We start from the raw sequence: 21,271 nt of genomic DNA on the forward strand, positions 1-21,271 counted from the left end.
ACCAAACATAGATTTTTTTTTGGCACCTAGAGCACATTGCGCATCACCACCAGCCTGTAAACACAGAGGCTTCAATGAATAAAGACAATAAAGTACACACTGGCCATTTAAGTACAGTAGGCTACCAAAAATAGTGACATATAACACGTTGAACTAAACACGGCCCTGACACAGGCTCGATCTGAACTCCTTGAACATGTCTTTGCATAATTAAAACATGTTAATGTCAAATGCTTTCAATAAATTAATTGAAGGAGAAGTCATTTAAAAATGAAATCGTGAACCGGGGTGAATCGAGATTGCGATTTTATAACGATTTATTGTGCAGGCCTATTTCAGGGTTAACCAGATAAACTTTGCTCCTAAAATATTTTCAGTCTTTTCTGTAATTTTCGGACTAAATACTTGATTTGTTTCACTGGATGTCTTCACCCTTTTGGTTGAACCATTCACAGTTTATAGACATACAGGTATGTGGCCATCCCAAGTGGACAATGTCGTGTTTTAAACCATTGCTTTCTAACTAGCTACCATTTAGGTTAACGATCATCTAAAACTGTGTTTCACCAGGAGAAGGATCTGGATGACAGAGCCTACAGAAACCTGCAGGAGCTGGAGAAGTATGCCGAGAACACACAGTCCTCTTTAATCTACCTGCTGCTGGAGTGTTTAGGTAAGGACAGGTGGGGCGGCTGCCAGAAGTAAGCAGGGTTTTGCCTCGGTTTGTGGAAGACTTGGGGGGGGGGGGGGTTTAGGTGTCCTTCCTCGAGAAAATGTTACATTTTTCATAAAAAAAAAAGAAATTTCCCCATACATTTTGTGTCTCATTTTGGTACATTGTTTCCTTTGGGGTTGTTTTAGGTCTCTGTGGTCATTTGGTGTCTCTTTGGAGTCGGTTTGTGTCCCTTTTGTGGTAGTTTTGTGTCTCTTTTATACATCGTTTTGGCCCGTTATTATTACCATGTCTTTGTCTTAAACATTGGAAAAGCTAGAGCAGATAATAAATACATAACACTCAGAAAGCTTAGAGAAAAACCTTGCGAAAGACTATAATCTACAGTCAATAAATCTGAGAAAAGTCTTTCAGTTACATTAATTTGGCTTAGATGCTGCCCAAAACGGCGCGGCGGCTGCTGCACCTAGACCTTGCACTGGCAGTCTCGCATAGCCATCTCTATCTCCACAGCACTGTGGAGTAAGGTCTGACTACACCACAGATGTATTCTGGGATAGGAGAAAAAAAACGGTCTGGGTTGTTTGCATTTCTTCAAACCAATCACAAAGGTCTTGGGCGGCGCTAAGCTCTGGACGCAGCGACGGTGGCTCTGCTAAATAGTCTCAGAAAGGAACTTGTTTCGGTGGAACATTTGCACCCCGCAAAAGAGAACGCCACATACAATATTACATGAAGTTAACTGTTGACACAATACAGTAACGTGAGCTATTTAAATCAGCTGATACATGGTTAAACCTCATTATCTCTTACCAGTGTATCTCCGTGTGTACTTCGTCTACAGCAATCCCACCAATCAGTCCCAAAACGTCCCAGTTAGAGAGGAAACGCCCTAAACATATTCTTTGTAAATCTTTACAGTCATTCCCCGAAAGAACCAAGCAGACCTGCCTTGTTGCACCATCCAAACTTTGTTCAAAACGTGCCACTTTCAGCGTGTCGCTCGCTTGCTCGAAGTTTGTTGTTGTTTCCCGAAGCGAAGGGAGTTTGAGAACGGCAACACACGGAGAGAGGAAGGTGAGGGACATCACGCACCGGATGTCAGGCAATTATCCAGGAAATGTGATTCTGTCGACCTCTAGACTATGTTTGCGCCCCTCCTACTGATAGGTAGGTAGGTTAGTTAGTAGGATTTGGTCTTCAGTGGTGAGAATTGATGAGGAAGTGTTATTGTTTTCAAACCAGGCTCCAACTGGAGAATTCGGATAGTTGAAGTAAATGTGTTCTATATTTGTTGTTTTTTTTTTTTTTTAGGGTTGAAAAACGTCCATGCCGACCACGCAGCGAGTCACATCGGTAAAGCTCAGGGAATCGTGACGTGTCTGAGAGCGACTCCTTATCACAGCAGCCGACGGAAAGTCTACCTGCCCATGGACATCTGCATGCTGGTGAGTCGGCGCGTCACGGTGACCGCAACGCTTGTTTGAAACTGTTCAGCACTGAAGGAGAACTTTACCAAAAAGATCCCAATATCTCAGGAGGCACAGGCCTTCAGAGTAGAGCCTGACCGATACAAATATTTGGTGATTTAAAAATCCGATATTCCGATATATCGGCCGATGTATATTTAAATAAAAATCCAGAAACGAATAAAAAAAACATAAACAGATTTCCCTCACATTAGTTACTTGTAGTTATTTATGAGTCCTCACTTAAATAATATGATAATGCAGTTTAAAAATAAACGTGTTTGTTTTATTGTCACAACAGAACAGAGGAACATCAAAATGTATCAAAGTTCTGATAAATAAAATGTATAAAAATACAAACTTAAGATACTGAAAAGTCCTTTGAACAAAAACACAATAACAAAAATCAAAGTGTTGCCAACAGAGACGTTGTAGAGCGCCCTCTGGTGGACAAACTGTGCAACGCCAACACTCAGAACACGGTTGAGGGTGTTTCTTTTTTCTTTTTTTTTTTAAATATTAATTTATAGGCCCTTATAAAAGCCGATACCGATAGTTTGGAAAATGCCTAATATCGACCGCTAATGTCGTCCCGCCGATATATCGGTCGGGCTCTAATCAATGTCGATATAATATTGATATATTGCCCAGCACTAGCTCCTACACCATCTTTCCCACATAGAGAACAACCAACTGCTGCTGTTAGAGGATCTGAGGGGGTGGAGGATAGATTTGGGTTGCAGCATGAAGCACGCAGGCCCTGCCCGTGAAATCTTCAGATGGAGGGTGACGCTTTTGACCCGAGGCCTACTGAGCACGCTCACCTCACGTCCCCTTCACTCTGCTGCCTGAAGAAGGCGCTGTTGATACACAGGAGCCGCTCTGCACTCATACATGCTGTATATAGTTTCTTCTCTCCTCTGTGACAGTAAACTGAAGATCTTTGAGTTGTGGACAAAACAAGACATTTGAGAACGTCAACCTTGGGCTTTTTTCAGAAACACTGATCCACATTTTTCACCATTATTTTGACATTTTAGAGACCAAACAACTAATCCATTCATCCAGAAAATAATCGACAGGTTAATCAACAATGAAAATTATCGTTGCACCAAAATGTTGTGTGAGCATATATATATATATATATATATATATATATATATATATATATATATATATATATATATATATATAATAAAAATGACAGGTATATAAAACTAAAGTAAGAACAGAATAAAACAAATTTAAACTACACAAAAGCACATTGGAGCCAAACATTGCAAATTAAAGTGAGAGTGGTATGACTGATAGCAGCAGAGTCGCCTCATCAGACTGATTACGTAGTGTTGTTGTGAAGTTTTCGAATAGATCCATCCGAATAGATTTTTACTGGTAGTAATTTAAAAAGTTTCTTTGTGTTCCTGATGTGTCACTCAACTCTTTTCTCCTCTCCTAAAATACTACCTGCGTCATTCTTTCAGTCGACCCTCGGGCGGTTTCTCGAGTTCAAAATGTTCTTGGAACAGAAATTGGCTCGTTATACAGCGGGGAGAACAAGTATTTGATACACTGCCGATTTTGCAGTTTTTCCCACTTACAAAGCATGTAGAAGTCTGTAATTTTTTCATCATAGGTACTCTTCAATTGTGAGAGACAGAATCTAAAACAAAAATCCAGAAAATCACGTTGTATGATTTTTTTTTAAGTAATTAATTGGCATTTTATTGCATGACATACGTATTTGATACATCAGAAAAGCAGAACTTAATATTTGGTACAGAAACCTTTGTCTGCAATTACAATTTCCTGTAGTTCTTGACCAGGTTTGCACACACTGCAGCAGGGATTTTGGTCCACTCCTCCATACAGACCTTCTCCAGATCTTTCAGGTTTTGGGGCTGTCGCTGGGCAATACGGACTTTCAGCTCCCTCCAAAGATGTTCTATTGGGTTCAGGTCTGGAGACTGGCTAGGCCACTCCAGGACCTTGAGATGCTTCTTACGGAGCCACTCCTTAGTTGCCCTGGCTGTGTGTTTCGGGTCGTTGTCATGCTGGAAGACCTAGCCACGACCCATCTTCAATGCTCTTACTGAGGGAAGGAGGTTGTTGGCCAAGATCTCGTGATACATGGCCCTCATCCTTCTTCTTCCTACAAACACAGGAGTGGAGTTTAGACCAAAAAGCTCTATTTTTGTCTCATCAGACCACATGACCTTCTCCCATTCCTCTTCTGGATCATCCAGATAGTCATTGGCAAACTTCAGACGGGCCTGGACCTGCACTGGCTTGAGCAGGGGGACCTTGCGCGCGCTGCAGGATTTTAATCCGTGACGGCGTAGTGTGTTACTAATGGTTTTCTTTGAGACTGTGGTCCCAGCTCTCTTCAGGTCATTGACCAGGTCCTGCCGTGTAGTTCTGTGCTGATCCCTCACCTTCCTCATGATCATTGGTGCCCCACGAGGTGAGATCTTGCATGGAGCCCCAGACTGAGGGAGATTGACCGAACTTCTTCCATTTTCTAATAATTGCGCCAACAGTTGTTGCCTTCTCACCAAGCTGCTTGCCTATTGTCCTGTAGCCCATCCCAGCCTTGTGCAGGTCTATAATTTTATCCCTGATGTCCTTACACAGCTCTCTGGTCTTGGCCATTGTGGAGAGGTTTGAGTCTGTTTGAGTGTGTGGACAGGTGTCTTTTATACAGGTAACGAGTTCAAACAGGTGCAGTTAATACAGGTAATGAGTGGAGAACAGGAGGGCTTCTTAAAGAAAAACTAACAGGTCTGTGAGAGTCGGAATTCTTACTGGTTGGTAGGTGATCAAATACTTATGTCATGCAATAAAATGCAAATGAATTATTTAAAAATCATACAATGTGATTTTCTGGATTTTTGTTTTAGATTCCGTCACTCACAGTTGAAGAGTACCTATGATAAACATTACAGACGTCTACATGCTTTGTAAGTAGGAAAAACCTGCAAAATCGGCAGTGTATCAAATACTTGTTCTCCCCGCTGTATTTGTCCCCAGAAAGAGATGAGGTCAAGTATCTTTGCGTCAGAGCCTCAATTCAGTAAAGAATATATGTAGGGCTGCAACTATTTGCAGCTTATTGTCATCATTGATTAATCTGTCGATTATTTTCTGGATGAATGGATTTCAATCAGGAGAGACTTTGTTGCAGATATGCAAAGGTTTATTGTACATATGCATAATGAAATGTACATGTCTTTGGAGATTAGACTCCATTTTTAAAGGGGTAGAGAAACCGGACATATCCCCCGACATGGAGCCCGAAGACCAGACCGAAGGAGTCGACAGAGGTCTGCCGGAGGAAGACCAAGGGTGCTGCGGGAGACGATGACTGGATGTGGAAGGGGAGGAGGAGGGTTGCACGCTTTGCCTGAAATGACAGCTGACAGCAGCAGGGAGAGAAACCGATTTAAAGCAGGGATGTAATGCTGTGATTGGCTCTTGAAATTCATGGCCAATTCTGATTGGTTTAACTGAAAGGTGAACACCTCTAAACAGCTGATTTGTTTTAGGAAGAGAGAGCGGTGATTGAAGTTATTTGAAGTCTTCCTGAAAGAATTTACACTGAGCTCCATTAGTTGTTTGTTCTATAAAATGACAGAAAATGGTGAAAAATGTGGATCCTTGGGGGTTTGAAAAGTTGCCATAGAAACAATTCAGCAGATTGGATGTCTATACTAGAAAATGGGGAAAGTAGCTGAACTTTCTGGAGGACTCCTAAGAAGCTTTGTGCTGGGGAGAGACGTGTATGATGGGTTTATGGTGTTGTCATTTACACCTATGTTTATTCGGTTTATTGTCTATTTTGTTACTATTTAGTTGAATGGTCTTGAATATTGTAGTTACTGTGTCATCTTTTCTTGATTTTTGTCTGGGTGGTTGGTGATGATGGGGGGGGGGGAGGGGGATTTGTTCATGTTGCGAGTTGTATGTTTAAAAAATAAAAAAAATGTTAATCAGAAGTAGAAAAAAAGAATCTGATCAAGTTTCCTTCGGGATAATCCAGTGTTTCCTCTATGTTGATTTTATAGTGGCGGCCCACCATGGCAAAATTTCTGCCACCACGGATTCAGAAATAGGGCTGTACAAAAAATGTAGTCGCGGTTGCCTTTTTAAATGATCCTGCTGACATAATGCACCCCCCATTGGCCGCCGCTCACATTGCAATTTAACAATAAGTAGAACTATTCAGAGGTTATTTGGCCCGTCCAGTGTAACTCCACATACTGTTGTGTTGATGGAGTTTATTGTCAAAACGTGCGGTTTCTTCTAAGTCGACTAAACGAACAGCTCCACCAAAAACGTCACAGCGGTGGCCTGTTGTAGATGTTCAGTGCCCTATAGTTCCTCAAAAAATACAGTCCAATCGCAACTGAAAATATGCCTCATTGTGTGTGAATAGAGGTGAATAAATATTTGTTTGTGTTGCAGTGAAGTGTCAGTTCCGTTTCATACGTAACACATAATCGCATCAAAAGGACATCTACCGCTTCAAATTCTTGATATTGGCGTGTAAAAAGGCGATAATGAGGAACTGGTTGAAATGTGACCCTCTAATCCCAGGATAGTGCCTGGGCTGGGTAAATGAAATCTACTCCATGGAAAGACTAAAAGAAGAATGATTAGATTTGAGTCTGTTAAAAAAGGATCAAAGTCCAGAGCTGAAATGTTCCCCCTGCAGTGTGACGGTGCCTAACCCGGCAGCACCGTGTCGCACTACATCGCCCCAAAAGGTTCTACTTTCAGCAGATTAAAGAGAAGCCTCAGCTCGCATGCAGAGTGGAGCTGAATATGGGTACTGCTGCACTGAAGAGATATTAACCCACGAAACAAACGCGTGTAATATTTGTTTCTGTGTTCCTGCAGCATGGAGCTTCTCAGGAGGACTTCATCCGTGGCAGCCGGGAGCAGAACGTCCGCGACGTGGTGTACGACATCGCCAGTCAGGCTCACGTACATCTGCAACACGTACGTAAACCGAAGGCGCATGACACGACTCAACACCCGAGTGTTGTAGAAGCTCCTGATTTCCAGCAGATGTTGAACTCGGCTGTAGGGATTTGCTCTCTTTCAGACCCCAATCCCATTTCACAGGCTTTCAAAATCAAAGGCCTTTAAAAAGTCTTACATTCGCTAAAGTATTGTGTTCTAGGTCTTAAATCATTTTAAACAGGTCTTCATTTTCCTACGTCGATGCCACGCTACCTCTAATTTATTTATTTATTTATTTATTCATTCTGTGGTGTTGTAGTTCTTTCTTTCACTTGTCCAAATATAATTTTGCTGTATTACGACTATAAATGAGACCAACATGCAACTTATGTTGCAGCCTTCATCAGCTTTCGCGTCATTGGCGGGAGTCTCTTTGGGATTGTACCACAGACGTTAACGCAGATTTTATTCTTCAGCTTTGGGAAAGTGCAAGTTTAACAATACTTGGCTTGAAACATTTTTTGAAGGGCTTAGTCGACTTAAATGAATAAATAATTAATAAATGTCTTAAATTTCATTCATAATGGTCTTTTAAAAGGTCTTAAAATGTCTTAAATTTGACTTGGTGAACCTGCAGAAACTCAGATTTAAAGACCTAAACCATAAATGTGTGGAATTCTGCGTTGTGTATAATTATTTCACCACACCGTGACACCAGGATCTTCTTAGGATGGTGTCTGTTTATTCTGGGGACAAACATGAATAGACAGATATCGTCATGTAACAGAACGGCCCGCTCCAACTTCTACAATACACACATTAAAGTGCTCATGTTGTTATACTTTTTGGCGTTTCCCCTTTCCTTTATTGTGTTAGATACAGTGGGGAGAACAAGTATTTGATTACCTGCCGATTTTGCAGTTTTTCCCACTTACAAAGCATGTAGAAGTCTAATTTTTATCATAGGTACTCTTCAACTGTGAGTGACGGAATCTAAAACAAAAATCCAGAAAATCACATTGTATGATTTTTAAGTAATTAATTTGTATTTTATTGCATGACATACGTATTTGATACATCAAAAAAGCAGAACTTAATATTTGGTACAGAAACCTTTGTTTGCAATTAGTAGAGATCATACGTTTCCTGTAGTTCTTGACCAGGTTTGCACATACTGCAGCAGGGATTTTGGCCCACTCCTCCATACAGACCTTCTCCAGATCCTTCAGGTTTTGGGGCTGTCGCTGGGCAATATGGACTTTCAGCTCCCTCCAAAGATGTTCTATTGGGTTCAGGTCTGGAGACTGGCTAGGCCACTCCAGGACCTTGAGATGCTTCTTACGGAGCCACTCCTTAGTTGCCCTGGCTGTGTGTTTCGGGTCGTTGTCATGCTGGAAGACCTAGCCACGACCCATCTTCAATGCTCTTACTGAGGGAAGGAGGTTGTTGGCCAAGATCTCGTGATACATGGCCCCATCCATCCTCCCCTCAATACGGTGCAGTCATCCTGTCCCCTTTGCAGAAAAGCATCCCCAAAGAATGATGTTTCCACCTCCATGCTTCACGGTTGGGATGGTGTTCTTGGGGTTGTACTCATCCTTCTTCTTCCTCCAAACACAGCGAGTGGAGTTTAGACCAAAAAGCTCTATTTTTGTCTCATCAGACCACATGACCTTTTCCCATTCCTCCTCTCGATCATCCAGATGGTCATTGGCAAACTTCAGACAGGCCTGGACCTGCGCTGGCTTGAGCAGGGGGACCTTGCGTGTGCTGCAGGATTTTGATCCGTAACAGCTTAGTGTGTTACTAATGGTTTTTTACTAATGGTAATGTGATTTTCTGGATTTTTGTTTTAGATTCCGTCTCTCACAGTTGAATAAAAATCACATACCTCTACATGCTTTGTAAGTAGGAAAACCTGCAAAATCGGCAGTGTATCAAATACTTGTTCTCCCCACTGTATCATTTTTGTGCACATTATAGGTTTACAAAGTGAAAAAGCCCAAAGTCCACCCCAAAGTGACTTACCATCTCCAACAGAAAACACTGTTCACAAACTGCTCCAAACAGCTCTATTGTAGTCCAGCCTTTACTTCAGAGACAAATGTTTGTTACACACGTTATAATGCTCGCCTAGCTGCTAGCATGGCACGCCCTCATACTCTGCTTCTGACTGGCTAATAGTCCTTACCTAGGTACTGTCAGGGCACGCCCTCATACTCTGCTTCTGACTGGCTAGTAGTCCTTACCTAGCTACTGTCATACTCTGCTTCTGGGACTTTTTTGAACTTTTTGCTGCTTTTTAGACGTTTTTGTCGTTTTTTGTGTAGTTTCAGTTGTCTTTTTTTCCGAAGTTTTTGTTGCTTTTTATTTATATTTCTGTTCCTTTGTTGGCGCTTTGTTTGACTGTCACTTTTTCCGACATTTTTGTTTTTCCACCAGTATACAGTGGGTACGGAAAGTATTCAGACCCCTTTAAATTTTTCACTCTTTGTTTCATTGCAGCCATTTGCTAAAATCAAAAAAGTTCATTTTATTTCTCATTAATGTACACTCAGCACCCCATCTTGACAGAAAAAAACTGAAATGTAGAAATTTTTGCAAATTTATTAAAAAAGAAAAACTGAAATATCACATGGTCATAAGTATTCAGACCCTTTCGTGTGACACTCATATTTAACTCACATGCTGTCCATTTCTTCTGATCCTCCTTGAGATGGTTCTACTCCTTCATTGGAGTCCTGCTGTGTTTAATTCAACTGATTGGACTTGATTAGGAAAGGCACACACCTGTCTATATAAGACCTTACAGCTCACAGTGCATGTCAGAGCAAATGAGAATCATGAGGTCGAAGGAACTGCCCCAGGAGCTCAGAGACAGAATTGTGGCAAGGCACAGATCTGGCCAAGGTTACAAAAGAATTTCTGCAGCACTCAAGGTTCCTAAGAGCACAGTGGCCTCCATAATCCTTAAATGGAAGAAGTTTGGGACGACCAGAACTCTTCCTAGACCTGGCCGTCCAGCCAAACTGAGCAATCGTGGGAGAAGAGCCTTGGTGAGAGAGGTAAAGAAGAACCCAAAGATCACTGTGGCTGAGCTCCAGAGATGCAGTAGGGAGATGGGAGAAAGTTCCATAAAGTCAACTATCACTGCACCCCTCCACCAGTCGGGGCTTTATGGCAGAGTGGCCCGACGGAAGCCTCTCCTCAGTGCAAGACATATGAAAGCCTGCATAGAGTTTGCCAATATGAGACCAATATTGAACTTTTTGGCGTTAATTCTAAGCGGTATGTGTGGAGAAAACCAGGCACTGCTCATCACCTGCCCAATACAATCCCAACAGTGAAACATGGTGGTGGCAGCATCATGCTATGGGGGTGTTTTTCAGCTGCAGGGACAGGACGACTGGTTGCAATTGAAGGAAAGATGAATGCGGCCAAGTACAGAGATATCCTGGAAGAAAACCTCATCCAGAGTGCTCAGGACTTCAGACTGGGCCGAAGGTTCACCTTCCAACAAGACAATGACCCTAAGCACACAGCTAAAATAACAAAGGAGTGGCTTCGGAACAACTCTGTGACCATTCTTGACTGGCCCAGCCAGAGCCCTGACCTAAACCCAATTGAGCATCTCTGGAGAGACCTGAAAATGGCTGTCCACCAACGTTCACCATCCAACCTGACGGAACTGGAGAGGATCTGCAAGGAAGAATGGCAGAGGATCCCCAAATCCAGGTGTGAAAAACTTGTTGCATCATTCCCAAGAAGACTCATGGCTGTACTAGCTCAAAAGGGTGCTTCTACTCAATACTGAGCAAAGGGTCTGAATACTTATGACCATGTGATATTTCAGTTTTTCTTTTTTAATAAATCTGTAAAAATTTCTACATTTCTGGTTTTTTTTCTGTCAAGATGGGGTGCTGAGTGTACATTAATGAAAAATAAAATGAAGTTTTTTGATTTTAGCAAATGGCTGCAATGAAACAGAGTGAAACATTTAAAGGGGTCTGAATACTTTCCGTACCCACTGTATACCAGTATTTTTATGAACTCCTACCTTATTTTTGACTTAAAAAAGCAGAAATATGCTATAATATTGTATAAAACACCTAAAATTCAATGAAAGTAGTGAACTGATCTTTAATTTGACTTGTGAAGAATGTTGTATGGAACTATCCATGTTATTTTGGGGCAATTTGGCTGAAAGAAACCTAGAAACTTTGAAAACGGGTCAAATTTGACTCGAGGACAACATGAGTGTTAAGCCACTCAGTGAGAGCTCAAACAGCGGGAACAAAAATGGTGGCGTTTGGTGTTTTAAGCCCCCAACGTCGGCACTAGGATTAGGCAATGGTTATGGTTAGGTGCCTTGAAGTCGACGGCCGCAGCGCTGCCTTGAAGTCGACGTTGGAGGCTTACTAATTGTTATGAAACTCAGCGACAGCTGATGCAGTGGTTTCCAGCTCACACCTACAGTGTGCTGCTGGGTAATTGAAAATGTCCTGGAAAACATCTTCAGTTTTTGTAGGGCTAACTTTCTAATGCAGCCCTGATGAGTTTGGAACTAATTGGTTTGCAGATTAATTAGCCTCCACTCACACGCCTCATTGATTTCTCTACTTTCTCAGGCTGTTTTTCATTAAGCTGCTGCCCAAACATTCATCAGCATTTCTGTTTTGATTTGAACCTTGTTTATACCAATTAAGAATGAACTGTTGAAGCACATGCAGTTATTCGGATGTAAACAATGAGGATATAAATGAGAATGTTCCCCCTCCTGAATGTTTTTAATTGTGTTTACTGTCTCCTCCTGGCTGGGAGCCAATCAGAAACAAGCTCCGCTAATTAATTTAAAAAGAACAAGAGGGGAGGTTTAAACAGACGATATACGTCATTCAGACATTAAATGGCTTCTGTGTGTGAACACATTTAAATCCATAATGATGATAATAATACATGCAGTACAAATGGCACAATTTAATAAAATAAAATAATAAAAAAATAAAAAATAAAAAAAAGTCCAAGAGACAAAATTGTGTGTTTTAGAAGTGAAAAAGTTAATATTAGATGTTTTGGTTCTCTCAGTGGTCTGTCTTCACTTCAGTCTTTCTTTTAAAGGTGAAAGTGCTTCCAAAGTAATACTCGCAACAACTATGAAATAGATGAGTTTATTGATCTTTTGGGAAACCCATTAAAGGAACAGCAATGCTGGACGTGTGTGACTGTGGCCGAAATTGTCTGATGGTACAACAGTTTTTTCTAGGGCTAGTAACGAAACGTGCATGTTCTCTTCAAGTACTGCCAACGATTGCAATGTCACAAGCAGGGTCTTTGTCTGAATGTTGAGATGCTCTCCTAAAGCTGACGCGTATTTCAGCGTGGACGGAGAAACGTGGACGATGACCTAATCGAGAAAAACGATTATTTTGCACATCACGCTTTGCAAGTAAACTCTTATTTTGTCTTTTGTTCTGAATGACACATGCACTTTCGCCCCTCCCGAAGGCTAAGGCTACATTTACACCGCTACGTTTTGGTTTTTAAGCGAAGTTTTGAGCCAAAAGTGATCTCCGTGCACACACGTGTCTTAAGCTCCAGTAGAAGAACTAATCTCTGTTTAAACTAACACCCAGGGGCTATCCGGGCGCCCATATATAGAGGTTTACTCCTTGACGCAGCGGGCCCGTGTTCGACTCCCACCTGCGGCCCTTTGCTCCATGTCGTTCCCCCCTCTCTCTCCTTTCATGTCTTCAGCTGTCCTGTCAATAAAGGCCTAAAAAATGCCCCAAAAATAATCCTTAAAAAAAACTAACACCCACAAACCGAAATATCTCATCAACATTCTTGTATAGGCTACTGGGCACAAACAGGAGGCAGCGTGTAGATTCCGCCCTTTGCTGGTAGTTACCATGGTGACGTTAGTAGCTTAGTCTCAGAAACGAGACGTCATGACCCAATCAGGAGGAGAAACGTTGGCGTCAGTGTCGGTCTCCGTTTGCGGCCGTTGAGACTGCAACACAACCCCACAGATTCCAAACCAAAACGGATCAGAAGTGTTTCCAAATGTCTCCGGTTTAGGGGCTCGGTAATCTATATCCGCAACCCAGTCTCACGGCAGTTTGTGAAATGGTCACGTTATTTAATGTATTGATTCGTGTTCACGGGGACGTTTTTCTCGTTTTTTTTTCGTGGTGGCCAGCATGTAAATGTAAAGTAATGTATTTTAATGGGAAGCATATTTCGTGATCACAGCACGAAGGTTGGTCGGGGTGGTGGATGGGTCAAACAATACCGGTGGATGGGTGTCCCGCGTGTGGCGTTTTGTTTCCCCATAGTCTTCCTAATCCCAACCGTCTTGTTATTGCCGCGTGTCCCCCGCGGCCGTCTCCCGCCGCGTGAGGCGTCCTTTCCCCGTTGTTTTTTTCTAAACCCAACATGTGAATAGATGGTTCCCATTTCGTGCTGGCCACCACGAAAAAAACGAGATAAACGTGTTGTTGCACACGTATCGATAGATTAAAAATAACATGACAATTACACGAACTGCCGTGTGACCGTGTTGATAGCCACGACGTTCCGCTTCGGGTGTCCCATCACCTTCCTCTTTCTTTGTGTTGCCGTTCTAAACTCCGGTGGATTTGTGAGGACTATGGTTAACTGCTCCTCAGATCTCTGCAGGGTAAATCCAGACATCTGTCCAATCTGAGTTTTCTGTTGAACGACTAAAACAACTTTTGAACGTACACGTTCCACCAAAACAAGTTCCTCCTGAGGCTGTTTTGCAGCGGCTCTGTCCGGCGTGGTTTAAAGAAATGCCAATAAACCAGAGCACGTGTTTCTTCCATCCAGGGATGCTGTGTGGACTAGCCAGACCTTCCTTCGCAGCTCTGCTCTGCGGTCTGGCAAAAGCAAGACTAGGGGTGCGGAACCGCCAGAGCAGTGTGAATGGACGGTGTAAACGTAGCAAAATATATTTGTTTTTAAACCAAAATGGAGCAATGCAGATGTAGCCTAAACTCACTCAGCCAGCAGCCAGCGAGGTCCTGTTTGTCTTATCTGGTGTTTAATAATCATGGTTTTAATATTGAAATATTGACCAAAAATATTGTGATTTATGATTTGTTCCATAATCAAGCAGCGCTACGATGACGGATCAGACACAGTTGGGAGCCGTTTGGCAGTACAGTTAGGAAGATGTCCGTGATCACACATTCTAAATGTCAATATAATCAACCAAAATGTGAATATTTGGATTTGAATACTGAAGGAACACTACCGGGAAGTAACAGAATGATATAAAGAATAATGGACTCGCCCTTTTAATAAATGTCAATTTAAAAGCATTTAGAAACATGGGCTATCTTTCACCTCATGTTGTTTATACAGAATACAACTTTCTTGTTGCTCTTCTTTCTCAAAGACGGGGAAATCCTCCCACACGGCCGACATTTCCTACCTCTTTTATTTTTGTGTGTGAACAAACCTGTTGCCCTCCCACGTCGTGCCGGAGTCGTGTCCAGCCAGCGGTCGCCTTCTCCCAATCAGCAGCTGCAGTGACACCCTAATGTCGGAGTCCAACCGCAAATAACCAACACGACATTTAGCCAGCGCCAAATGGATGTTACACAACACATAAACATCGCCCACTGCCAATTTGCAGAAAGGCTGATGGACGGATGTCGGATACAGGTGTTCAGCCGATGAACGTGATGCGTTTGAGGGAACATTTTGGGGCTTTATTGAAAGTATAGCCCCTTAAGATGTAGCATCTTCGATACAAACGCATACACAAATTCACAAAACGCACACAAACGGAACAGCGTTATCAGTCAATCATTCAATAAAGCTCACCTGGTAGCTCAATCAAGGTCGCTCAACCTTGTAGGTTTACTCCTCGACGCAGCGGTCGAGGGTTCGACTCCGACCCGCGGCCCTTTGCTGCATGCCATTCCCCTTTCTCTCTCTCTCTCTCTCTCTCTCTCCCCCCTTTTATGTCTTCATCGGGCCTGTAAAAACAAAGGCCTAAGATGCCCAAAAACATAATCTTAAAAAAAAATGGACCAAAGTGATGTACAGAAGAATAAATAAGACCTAAAATACATAACTCACACAAGGCATGAAAAACAAAACCTAACACGACCTAAAACATGAGAAAAAATAACAGCCATATAATTAAAACAATAAAATGTAAGATGTCAACATCAGGTGTCAAAGGCCAAGGAGAAGAGGTTTTAAGAAGAGAATTAAAACACGGACAGCGAAGAGGCCTGTCTAATAAGCGGAGGAAGATTATTCCAGTGTTGCGTAACAAACGCGGAGCTCAAATACACACACACAGACCGCTCACTCCCCCTCTCTCACTCACACCCCCGACGCTATCCAAGCTGCTGCTGTCTGAGTCCGACCGCACCTAACCAACACAACATTTAATGTCATCTTGTTTGCCATCTTGATTGGCGGCCAAAAAAGGCGGATGTATCGGACACGGATGTTCAGCCGATGAACACGGTGCGTTTCTGAGGGAGCAGCAGAAGGGGGGGGGAAAGGAAAATTTGAATGAATGGAAAGGATAGCCCCTTGAGATGTAGCATCTCATCTTCGAGTAGGACAAACGGAACAGCGTTGCGTAACAGAAACACACACACACACACACACACACCAAAAACACACAGATGGCTTGCTCACCCTCTCTCTCCCCCCACACCGCCAGCTGTTACACAAGAAAATGAGATACAAAAACCCAGATAATAAATTAATTCCATCAGAATAAAGAGCAATTGATTCAGCACAAATCAACAGAAGATTGAAAGTACAGTAACTGGATCAGTTGGACAGAGAGAGGATCTCTGTCTCTCTCTCTGTGTCTCTGTGTCTCTGTCTCTCTCTCTCTCTCTCTGTGTCTCTCTGTCTCTGTCTCTCTCTCTCTCTCTCTCTCTCTCTCTGTGTCTCTCTCTCTCTCGCTCTCTCTCTCTCTCTCTCGCTCTCTCTGTCTCTCTCTGTCTCTCTCTCTGTCTCTCTCTCTCTCTGTGTGTGTCTCTCTCTCTCTCTGTGTGTCTCTCTCTCTCTGTCTCTCTCTCTCTCTCTCTCTCTCTCATCCATAGCATATACTCTGGCTGAATAAATGAATAGGGCATCGGGCAGCCATCCAATTATCATGATCTCATCCACATTGTCGAAATCATTCAAATAATGAGCCATGGCATTGAAAATCCTTTAGAAAACAGGAGCCTATAATTTCTGTAGCCTACACTCTTTTTCTCGACTCGCGTTCCTCTCCCCGAACCGCTGTCTTCGGACAAGAAGTCACGTCCTGAGATCGATGATGTTGTCAGACACTTTTATTAACGATATGAGCCTGTCGGGGGCAAAATAATAATATTGGTCACACGTCAGTCTATTAGACACAATTGCATGCGGAATTGGGGTCCAGGTTGAAAAAAGCAGTAGTTACCCTTTAAGTGCACTTATGGCTTTTGGATAAATAGGGACAGTTTAACCAGTTGAAAGGCAGCAGAGTAACGAGATTTAACTGTTTTCCTGTTGCTCCGGTGTTTCAGTGTAGAGATAGTGTAGATATCTAGAAAACCACCTGAAAATGTATCAAGTGTTGCTCATTTTCACGTTTACGAAGTTTGCCAGCTCAGTGTGGATGCAGTCTGAGAACCGAGCAGCTTTAACATACAGGTTTTTTTTTTTCTTGGTTTTTTTGATTTGTGTCTGTTCTGCTCTCTCTTTCAGGCGCGGTCGTTTAGCAACAACGTCCCGGCAGCGGCCAATCTGGCCTTCCTCCAGACGGTGAGTCTTAAAACTTTAAATAAGATAACATAACGTAACACGCTCCGGGACAAACTGAGGCTACATTTACACTGCTACGTTACGAGCCACAAGCCATCTCCTGTGTTTTTAGCTAACTAATCTCCGTTTAAACTAACACGCCCAAACCGCATTTCACGGCATGAGCGTGCCGGGTTAAACAGGAGGCAGCACGTATACTCTGCCCATCGCTGGTAGTTGCCATGGTAACGTTAGTAGCCTAGTCTCAGAGAACGAGACGTCGTGACCGATAAGACCCAATCAGGAGGAGAAACGTCGGCGTCAGTGTCGGTGTTGCCAAAGGTCTCCGTTTGCGGCCGTTGAGACTGAAACACAACCCCGCAGATTCCAAGTGTTTCCAAATGTCTCCGGTTTAGGGGCTCGGACACCAGAGCAGGGGGAATGAGAGGGGGAAACGTCAGAGCAGGGGGAATGAGAGGGGGGACACCAGAGAGGGGGAAACGCCAGAGCAAGGAGAATGAGAGGGGGGACACCAGAGCAGGGGGAATGAGAGGGGGAAACGCCAGAGCAAGGAGAATGAGAGGGGGGACACCAGAGAGGGGGAAACGCCAGAGCAAGGAGAATGAGAGGGGAAACACCAGAGCAGGGGGAATGAGAGGGGGAAACGTAGCAAAAGATTGTTTTTAAACCAAAAGGTAGCGATGTAAATGTAGCCTGAGGGGGACACTTCTCGATGTCAGGTCTTCTCAAAGTCCGGACCAAGGTACACATCCAGACTCCGTCTGGACCCAGCCCATAAACATCATCTTATGAATACAATACCTTATCAACAATGAACAATGTTTATTTTTTATTGATCAATAAATTGTTAGTAACGTTGAAAACGGTAGTGTTGTAACAGACCGTTGGTCTGTGATCCGTACAGATGTGTGTGCTGTGTAAAATGCTCTAAATAGGATAAATAGGTTTGGACTCATTTTTACGACTGAAATTACTTTATTACACAGAGAAAGTAGGTGACCGAGGGGGGTGGGGGGGGGGAAAGGTATCGCGCAAGGTAAGCAAGTACTTAACTTGTTTGTTGCTTAAAGGTTAAAAGTGAGTTGACTACATTTTATTTTGTTATTGCAAAAAAGCTATTCTGTGAAAGTCATTGTTAAATATTTGAAAAACACAGATAATCTAAAATATAATGTATCTTATGATGACTGAAGACATTCATGAAGAGCTGCGTAAATGACAGCAACTTTTAGGTGTGTTTTATTAGGGTTGGGCATCGTTTTGGAATACAATTCCAGTTCTTGCTTTTTATTCCGGTTCTCATCGATTCTCGGTTGAGATTCTTCGAGCGGTGGAGCTGAAACGGTTCACGTGCTCAATTCACAGATAAGAGGATCATTTTAATTGGATTCAATGGTGATTTACACTTTTACCGAGCTTTTTCAACGTAAAATATAGCCACACTGGAGCTCCACATACTGTGCTCCATGCTGCAACACAACAAGCGCCTGGAAGTACGGTGGTAGTGTTAAATTTGGAACTGATCGGATTCAAAACTAAACTTTTCCAAACGATTCCAGTAAAAAAAGGTTCTGTTTGAAATCATCACTTCTGAAAACGATTCCAAGTTGGAACCTGTTCGCCATGCCCAATCCTAAGGTTTATTCAAATAAAAGTCTCTATACACACGCACGCACACACACACACACACACACACACACAGAGACACGCACTGCACGCAGCCACACACACACACACACACACAGAGACACGCACTGCACGCAGCCACACACACACACACACACACACACACACACACACACGCACTGCACGCAGCCACACACACACACACACACACACACACACACACACACACACACACACACACACACAGAGACACGCACTGCACGCAGCCACACACACACACACACACACACACACACAGAGACACGCACTGCACGCAGCCACACATACACACGCACGCACGCACACACACACACACACACACACACACACACGCGCACACACACACGCACAGAGACCCACACACACAAAAGACACACAGAGACACACACAGAAACACGCACACACAAAGAGAGACACACACACACACTCACACAAAGAAACACACACACACACACACACACACACGCACATACACACACACTCACACAAAGAAACACACACACACACACAAAGTAACACAGACAAAGAGACACACACACACACACTGCCCCCACATACACACCACACACACACAGAGACACGCACACACAGAGACCTGCACGCACACACACACACACACACACACACACACACACACACACACACACACACACAGAGGCAGTTCTTCAGGCTTCAGCCTTCATCCCTTTTTATCCAGAGCATGTGAGGAGAGCAGAGAGGAAATGCGAGCGGGAGGATTTTAGATAGAGCGCAGAGCCGATTTTTAAAAATCTTGGATCGTCGCCTTTTCTCCCCCGCTCCTATTTCGCTCCGCTACCGATCAAAGCTTGCCCGAGCCCGTCTCAGGCCGGTTACTGCAGCACAGTTCATGCAGATAAACGGCGGAGCTCCAGGCATGAAGGGGAGGGTGGGCGCCGTTCATCTGATAAACACAACGCAGCTCTTTTAGAGAGCGAGTGAATGTGAGTTAAGTGCGGCGCGATGTCGAGCGGAGCGGCCTGAAGCGGCTTTGATGGGGGGAGCGAACAGCTCCGTGAGCAAGGATCGGAAAATCTCACCGCCTCACTCCGCTCACGTGCTCCGTTCTTATCACAAGCTCAGTAGATTTCTCACACATCCCTTTATGACAAAAATCAACACTCTGTCTCTGTTTGATTTATAGTTGTAGCTGAAAACGGAGCATAAAGTAAGAAAACCCAGATCCACATCACCAAACTCTCATATATATTTATTGTATGTTTCTGAAATGTCCTCCAGATATTCAGATAAACACACTTAAAGGGTTATACCCAGGGTTTATTTTCAACCTGGACTCTATTTTCCCCTGCGTTGGGGGACCGTCTTAGGGACCGATGTGGTCCAGTATGGAGCGAGAACGCTGTAACCGGCTGCGGCCAACCGGGCTGCAATGTAACCACTATAGTTCATCGTCATCATCCATTAAAAGTTGTGTTTTTGCCGCTGACAGGCTGAGATTATTATTCTAAGTGTCTGACAACATTATTTCAAAGTATTTCAAAGTATGTATTAGAAGGACAGTCCCTTGAGATGAATCATCTCATTTTCGAGGGGGTCCTTAAGACAGTTAAACAGAAAATACAAAATACGTTCACACATACACCCAACACTCCCAAGCCTGACTACTCCAGCACCAACAGATCATTATGGAAAGGATCCCTACAGAGAGAGACCTTTTGTTAGAGTAAGATCCTTTTTGTTTAACATGAAACAGTCCAGATATCACCGTCACCAAACCCCACCAGACTCCATGTAAATAATCAGTACTTTTAGGGTGTATAGAGCCAGCATGTTTCCACATGTAAATGGGTGAATTAATGGTTTATTTCAACCAAAAGAAAAAAAAAAAAAAAAAGTGGTGATTGTTGGAACAGTTGAAAGACGAACGAAGACGGTTTTTGATAGTTTTATTTAGTTTCTGTCGACTTTGAATGAGGTGTGTTTTACGAAGATAAAATTACTGTTTATTTACATGGAGTCTGGTGTAGTTTGGTGATGTTGATTTCGGGACTTTCATGTAAAACAAAAAGGATCTTACTCTTAACAGAAAGGTATTTTAGTGGACGGAAATTAAAGGTGTGCAATTGCCCATGAACGTTACATTGCAGTTTATTTCGTCTTGCTTAATACTGGACCAGTTTCAAAGATTGTTGTTCCCATCAGTCACTTGGACACAAAAACATGGGAAAGTAGGGTCCAGGTTAAGAAAACAAACAAAGTTACCCTTTGAAATAATGCCCCTGAGGCCTGTACTACGAATCAAGATCAACATGCCCTGGATTTATTTCAGTTACCCGGCTTCACCAAACCTAACTATCGCAGTCCAGCATAAGCTGTGTCACGACGCTGGTTATCAACCAGTTCAGTCAACCCAGGGTCTCCCAATCCAGCGACGCGCACGTTCACATAAAAGAGGCGGTGTTTGCACAGCTCGACCAATCACAAACATCTACCAGAGCCCCTTATTTCACATAAGAAGAGCAAACTATAATTCTACATAAATATGAAGGACACAGACACGGTATTGCAGGCAAAACGCAATACAGTCACTGCTTCCTAAAACAGGAAGGAAAGCTGGTAAAAAAAATAGCAGATGCTGTAAATGCATAAATCACTATGCTTATCAGTATCACTTCCCCATCAGTCAGGCACAAGATCTGACCATAATTACACTTGTGCTCTCCATAAA

General features: G+C 43.1%; 1 protein-coding gene across 2 annotated transcripts in view; it reads left to right on the top strand.

Annotated features, from left to right (window-relative positions):
• The window catches only part of ndufaf6 (NADH:ubiquinone oxidoreductase complex assembly factor 6), a 32,896-nt gene that overhangs the window by 4,655 nt on the left and 6,970 nt on the right, over positions 1–21,271 (top strand). For both annotated transcript variants that reach the window (XM_078252029.1, XM_078252031.1), the window contains 4 exons: positions 571–673; positions 1,988–2,121; positions 7,039–7,140; positions 16,843–16,899. In XM_078252029.1, coding sequence (XP_078108155.1) covers positions 571–673; positions 1,988–2,121; positions 7,039–7,140; positions 16,843–16,899 — 396 coding nt within the window. The remainder of the gene's footprint in view (positions 1–570; positions 674–1,987; positions 2,122–7,038; positions 7,141–16,842; positions 16,900–21,271) is intronic.

This window comes from Sander vitreus, chromosome 6 (assembly GCF_031162955.1).
Source record: "Sander vitreus isolate 19-12246 chromosome 6, sanVit1, whole genome shotgun sequence".
NCBI lineage: Eukaryota > Metazoa > Chordata > Actinopteri > Perciformes > Percidae > Sander > Sander vitreus.